This window comes from Syzygium oleosum, unplaced genomic scaffold, assembly GCF_021117445.2.
Source record: "Syzygium oleosum isolate NSW1041296 unplaced genomic scaffold, Sole_v2.1 Sole_v2.04, whole genome shotgun sequence".
In the NCBI taxonomy this organism is placed as follows: domain Eukaryota; kingdom Viridiplantae; phylum Streptophyta; class Magnoliopsida; order Myrtales; family Myrtaceae; genus Syzygium; species Syzygium oleosum.
The window spans coordinates 11,422,599-11,429,635 of NW_026607488.1; the positions used below are offsets into that span (position 1 = coordinate 11,422,599).

The 7,037-nt window shown below is 37.7% G+C and overlaps 1 protein-coding gene across 1 annotated transcript; it reads left to right on the forward strand.

The window, feature by feature from the left end:
- On the forward strand, nucleotides 1-1,017 carry LOC115679350 (receptor kinase-like protein Xa21). The gene is made up of 2 exons (XM_056310400.1): nucleotides 1-78; nucleotides 730-1,017. The coding sequence occupies exons 1-2, from the start codon at nucleotides 1-3 to the stop codon at nucleotides 1,015-1,017; spliced, it is 366 nt and encodes a 121-aa protein (XP_056166375.1).
- Nucleotides 1,018-7,037: the final 6,020 nt, after the last annotated feature.

Below are 7,037 nucleotides of genomic sequence, written 5' to 3' on the forward strand. Positions count from 1 at the left end.
ATGGGGAAAATGACAGCTATAAAGAGCATTGATCTTTCTAGGATCGACTTGATGGCGCCATACCAAGTTCCATTCAGGGTATTTGAAGAGCCTTGCTTCTCTCAAGTTGTCAAGGAACTCGTTTCAAGGATTGATACTGCAATCAATTGGTGACCTTAAAGAATTGGTGTTCCTCATCTCTCTTACAACGAGTTATCCAGCACGATACCCAAGTCCCTGGAATGACTTGCATATTTGCAAAAATTGAACTTGTCCTTTACTAAGCTATCAGGAGAGATTCCTAATGGCGGACCATTTGGAAATTTTTAGATTCTCTCGTTCATTGGGAATGAAGTACTTTGTGAAAATGCAATTTTTCACAAACCACCGCGCAAAATAAATGGAAAGAAATCATCAAGGGACAAGCAGCTCCGGTTACTATACACTATGGTGCCAATTGTACCAGCTATACTTTTAGTCTTTGTCATTTGCTTGATTAGAAAACATCAGAATACTGGTAAAAAAGCTTTCCTGCAATTGACCACCCGATGATATCATATCAGGAGCTTTGCTCAGCTACTAACAACTTTGGCGAAAGCAAGTTGCTCGAAGTAGGAAGCTTTAGCTCTGTGTAGAAACGGGCTCTAGCCAACGGGACAGACATTGCGGTCAAATTACTGAATTTCCATATTGAAGGTGCTCTGAAAAGTTTTGCACAGAATGTGAGATTTTCCGCATAATTGGCACCAGAATCTCGTCAAGGTGATCAGCGGCTGCACGAACACTGATCTGAGAGCTCTGGTGCCGCAATACGTACCCAACGGGGGCTTGGGGAAGTGGCTGTACTCCAACAACTACAACTTGGGTCTCCATCAGCGAGTGAAGATAACGGTCGACGTTGCAACAGCACTCGAATATCTCCACCAGGGCCAACCAGAACCCATTGTGCACTGCGATCTGAAGCCTAGCGATGTTCTTATAAATGAGGTCCTGGTTGCACAAATCCGAGACTTTGGAATCGCGAAGATTTTGGCTTAGAACAAGATTGAAACAAGATAAAGTTGTCACTTCCTTGACAAGAAAATAAGGTGGAGAGCTGCTAATAGAAATTGAACATAGCTTTATCTTAGTTTTGTACATAGTAACTTCGTTTCAATGGCTGTGTCTAGACATCTGCAACAAAGTTCCTAATCTTCTTTTGAGCTTTCGGAATCGGATGAAAACGATGGAAAGCACAATGAAATTTTGCAGCGATGAAATTTCACCCAACAATAGTCTAGCTAGGGTCCGACTTCAAAATTTTTTCTCCTCTAATTTCAGAGACTTCTGCTATATTCTCCATAATGGTTAACTGCAGGTTATCCGGGCTAAAAGTTCCTTCCACAAAAGCCACAATTTGAGTGTTGTTGACAGGGGAATCGGGAACTATAAATCTTCTTCGATCGTTGCTGTAAAAACAGGCCTTCCAGAAAGGGCTAGATTCATCAACCTCTGCCCGTAGCCATTTCCCAAAATAAATGTCATTTTCTGGAATAAAATTGCCTTCTTCATAAGGGATCTCTGTGCAATACTTGGCATAATGACCCAGCTTACCGCATGAACAGCAAAAATGGGGCAGTCTTTCCTATTTAAAATCAAGCCAAAGCTTCGTACCTCCACCACTAGCAACGATACCAGATTTTAAAGGAGCATCCAGGTTCATCTCTACTTTCGCTCTTGCTGATAAAAATCCTTCCCGTTCCACTTTCGCATCTAAAACCTTCCCAATCCCCTGAGCAAGTCCGTTCACAACATTTACGCAGTACCATTCAAGGGGCAATCCGCAAATTTGAACCCAAAAGGCACAAGACGCAAATTCATAACGATGGGGAGGTGTATTAGGTTCCCACGATTTAAGCAACACGAGGTGGTTCGCGAAAAACCATGGACCAGATTCTAAAACTCTGTCTCTGTCTCCTTCGGATTTAAACGTAAATGCAAAAAGGGCAGAACCCAGGTGGGCAGAAACCATGTCTTCAATTCTCCAGGCTTTTTTCATCGTATTCACAAAGGCTCGGAAATTCACGGATGGGGTTGAGAACAGTCTCCCAAAGAGAGTGAGACGGCGTTCCTTCGATATATCCCCAGAAACATCTCCATCCATTACCGACCAAAACTTACCTGATCTCTTGCAGAGCATCGGCATCCTCATCCTCTGCCATTCGGAGCAAGCTCTGCGAGAGAGGCAACTGAGGGAACAGACCCAGGGTAAGATGGAAGGAGGTTGATGGTGCTCCCTTGCCACCATGTGAGGTAGGGGAATCTCTTGCCAAGGTGAGAGAGCTTTTATGCGTTCTGACTTCAAAACTCGAAAGCCAACTGATAATTTGGAAAATGACACAAAGGATATTTAAACTTTATTACAACATACAACATGATCCTGAACTTTGGTTTAATATTTAATATGGTGCCTAAATTTTTAAATATTTTCATATAGTCTACAGACTGTATTAAACATTTATCAATAATTCAGGGATCTAATTGAATAAATTAAAATTTTAAGTAACACATTGTACATTTGATCAAAGTTCGAATATCATTAATGCTATTATCGAGAGTTGTTTGATTTGCCAATGTCAAGAAGAATATATCATTTTCAATTGATAATCGACATCTTCTTGGTCCTTGACCAATAGTTCATCAATCTGCTCATGGAAAAGGATTCTCATGACCATATGTACTTCTGCCTCACACATGATCCTGTCTAGGGAAAATGACACAAACAGTCCATGAATTTTGACCCAATGTGCAATTTGGTCCATGAACTTTTAATTTATTCAATGTAGTCCCTGAACTTTAGCCTGATATTCAATTTGGTCCCTGAACTTTTAGTATGTGTTCAATTTAGTCCCTGAACTATTTGAAAGTGTTCAATGTAGTAGAAGGACTACATTGAACACTTTCAAATAGTTCAAGGACTAAATTGAACATGTGCTAAAAGTTCAGGGACCACATTGAACAGATTAAAAGTTAAGGACCAAATTGAACATTAGGCTAAAGTTCAGGACTACATTTATCTTCTTTCATTTGTTGATTAAAATATTATCCCTATTCGATACTCAAATCCATATACCGCCAAATCATTGCATGTGTGTCAGTATTAACTATTATTTAAAAGATAAATCTAACTATAAAAATTTGAGCTAGCAAATGCCCGTCATTATTGATAGTAATCTAACAATAGGTATACTATCAAAAGACATATGTTGCTTTCATTAATTTTTGGAAGGCTAAAATGCTAACCCATACATCTTTTAGTGAAAAAGAGATAAAACTTATATTTTGTCCAAAGAAAAAATTATAAATTTACTTGAAAGAAGCATGACATTTCAAATTTAATCACATGCCACATCGGGACACTTTTTCTTAATGTTAATATGCATAGTTTACTATGGGATTGAAATATAACTATGGACATGCTTGGATGGACTTGTCATTAGTATTCATGACTTTGTCCCCGAAATGGAAAACTATTTTCTTTCAAAAGTTCACTAAAATGATTTTATGCGACTTTAAACAGATTTCAATGTCATTATGTGTAACTTAAAATATTTAAGGTGAATAACATTAAATAAAAGCCCAATCCGAATTAAAGTAAAGGTAAAAAACAATCGTAGACGTTTAACCATTATTTATCCCATTCAAAGCTTTATCACATGAGGGTAGTACATCATCTGTTATATATAAACTTCTAAGATAAATTTAGAAGTATGAAAATAACTTTTGAGAGTTGAAAAATTGTGAAGCAATTCTTATGGTCAAAGTTCTTTCTAGTTATTGTTGACACCTAAATTTTGAGTTTTGGTCTTCTCATTTAATACATGAAAAAATTAGGGATCGAATTCGTCGACAATGATAGAATTTGATCCCTAAACAAAATATCGGTATCGCATAATTTTGCATTATTAGGCATTAGGAGCATTTTCATTTAGGATAAACGTGTCTGCATTCAACAAATTTCATTATAAATAGGCCTGGTTGTGAATTGGATCAAAATTGGCCCATTTGAGCAAGGCCTTATTAAGTATGGTTAATCCACCCTTTCCTCGTGCCTTGGCCGAACTCCCCATGTGCATGGTTCAAAATTAGGAAAGTGAATTTTACATTGCTAAAGCGTTCATGGATTCCTTCATTAGATGAGATATCCCAAATGAATTCTTCAATAATAAGAAATTTTGATAATAATTTTCATATTTTACAGATGCCTGAAAAATCTCGATGGAATTGACAAGCTCCGAAACCATTTCCACTTACAGGATCACCAGTAATGAATATTGTTGATGAGTAGCTCGCTCATCATCGTTTTCTAAAATTGAAATTTTTTTGAATTATCTTATATTTCTAATCCCAATTGTTCAGATTGCCTTTGTCATTCTTAATAATCTTTTGAAAAAAGAAAAACATTATTCAATAGAAAAGGGAAAAATTATCTAAAAAGTCCTAAATCTATTGCACTTTTACCAATTTAGTCATAAACTTTTTAATTGTGCCAATTGAGTCCCAAATTTTTTCACGTTTTGCCAATTAGTCAATTTGACCAATTTTGGCCGAAAATCGCTAACGTGAACGCCGACCGTGCCACATAGGGCGACAGCGTCCATATCAGCAATTTCCGATCAAAATTGGTCGGATGGATTCAACTGGCAAAACGCGAAAATGTTTAGAACTCAATTGACATAATAAAAAAGTTTAAAACTGAATTAACAAAAGTGTAATATGTTTAGGACTTTTTTTGATAATTTTTTCACCAAAAAAAATCAATCGAGGTCCGTGAAATAAGATGACAAAGACTCAGTCTTTAATTGAGGCGACTAAAATAGTATAAATACATGCGAGTGATTGTATTTGTGGACCAAGACAAGTCGGAGTCTACAACGAATTGATGCATAATAATAATAATAAAAAGTAAAGAAAGGAAGAAAAAGGAGCAATTTTCCTGTCCACGTCACTTTTGAACAGCAAGATCGTATAAAACATGTTGGTGAGTCAACGGTCAAAGAGTGAAAAAAGCCAAGAGCATGGAATCCTAAGTTGTCTTCAGCTAGGGTTAGGTGTGTGGTCGTTGTTGGGCTGCCTTTAACGTAGCCTAAAGGTGGTAAATCAATAAAGAACCCATATATTAATTCATATTTAATGATTATGAGTTATAAATAGGTTGACTTTAATTTTAAAAGTAAACCTTAATGGCTTGCCTATTAACTTAATGGGTATTAAATAGGTTACAAATGGGTTACCCAACAAGCTTAAGTGAATAATAAATATGTCATTTTCAATTTTTTTTTATTTTCTGATTTTTAACTTTTAAATTTTTATATTCTTTTTTCTTTTTCTTTTTTTCTTTTTTCTTCTTCCTCGGCCGCGGCTGGCAAGAAGAAAAAAGAAAAAAAAAGGAAAAAGAAAAAGAAAAGAAAATTAATTAAAATATGATTTTTTAAATAAAAAATATTAAGAAAACATTTTCAATTGCATAAAAATGTTTTAACAATATAATTTTTAAAAATAATTAGCAGAAATAAGCTTTCCTAGATTTAGTTAAATGGGTTGGGTCGGGTATGAGTTGGATATAGGTCGGGTCGGGTATGAGTGGAGAAATTTTGCCTTACGATAAATAGATTATAAACGGGTTAAATGGGTCAATTTGGATTTGATCATTTATGACCTGATCTAAACCCGATCCAAACCCAACCTGACCCACCCGTTTAACAGGTCTAACGTAGCCTAATGGACTCGCGCAATTAACGTATGAGTGCATTATTATCTGTTAATTAAAGTAGTAGTTGAAGGTCCATGCCAAAAGAATCACATATTGTCTACATCTATTGACCTGATCTTTTTGTTGGAAACTCTAATTATTTGATTTCTTAATGTAATTATTGAACGGCATATCGGCCATATATGATAAGACAAGACAACGGGACGAGATTAGTGGACTCGTAGGACTTGAGCGACCATTGCTCAATAACATAATTGGAATCGGTGCAAGTTTTTATCGAGACTTGCGATCTTCTTTTTTTTTTTTTTGGTCTGAATGAACTGCTTTTCATTGATATCTAGTAGAACCATAACCCCTTTTGGGAGTCTCAAAACAGAGCAAGTCTCTAAGGGCCTGCGGAGGACAAATCAGCCAGTCGTCAGTGAGTGTTTTGTTCCGGTGGGACTTTGCTACCCAGTCCGCAACACTATTTGAGTTTCTATTACAGTATTGCAGGTCTAACTTTGAAAATAAAGTCAGCAGTTCCCGTGCTTCAGCAATAATTGCCCTCTGTTCCCACGGCAAAGCTTGTGTAGTCTTCAATGCGTTGACCAGATTTAGACAATCTGACTGGACAGTCAGTCTTTCATCCGCGCGTGAGGAGAGAAATATGAGGGTTTCCACCATTGCTAGGCATTCGGCTTGCTCGGCTGAGGAGGTAGGGACGTCCTTTGCAAATCCATCGACCAGAGTTCCATCTGCGTCGCGGCAGACACAGGCGATTGAACCTTCGAGTGATCCAGGTTGGTGAGCTGCATCTATATTGATTTTCATTTCGCCCCTTGCTGGAGGTATCCAGGCTTCGTCGTCTTCGCTGATCTGGGCTGGGCGTTCGTTGGTGAGATTATTCCACCTGCAGAAATTCCTAAGCAAATTATGTCCTCTTTCAACCAGCAGCTCCGGGTCTGGGAGGTGTCTTTTGAAGACAAAGCTGTTTCTAGCTTTCTAGATTTCCCAGAGGACTACCGAGATTAATTCTACACCAGGTGAGCTGTTGCTTCTGTGGATATGGTGTCTCAGCCATTCATCTATTCTTGTTATTTGGAATTTAGAGTTACGGATGTTGTTCGCACGGTGCCTTCCGGACTTCTCGCGCCCATTTGAGCGAAGTAGGTGTTCGGGTCTCCACATGCACTCGCGCAGATTGGGCATAGAGGGTCAGGTACCATTTTCCTTTTGTATAGATTCTCCTTAGTCGGGAGAGCATTTTGACAAGCAGACCAGATGAAGTGTCTGATTTTGTGGGGGGTTTTTAATTTCCAGATTC

What these genes read in the sequence shown, in the direction of transcription:
- LOC115679350 (XM_056310400.1), top strand. Translation starts at nt 1, where the DNA reads ATGGGGAAAATGACAGCTATAAAGAGCATTGATCTTTCTAGGATCGAC. An exon ending in CATACCAAGTTCCATTCAGG is followed by an intron (nt 79 to 729) that starts GTATTTGAAGAG and finishes AATTGGCACCAG; the next exon opens with AATCTCGTCAAGGTGATCAG.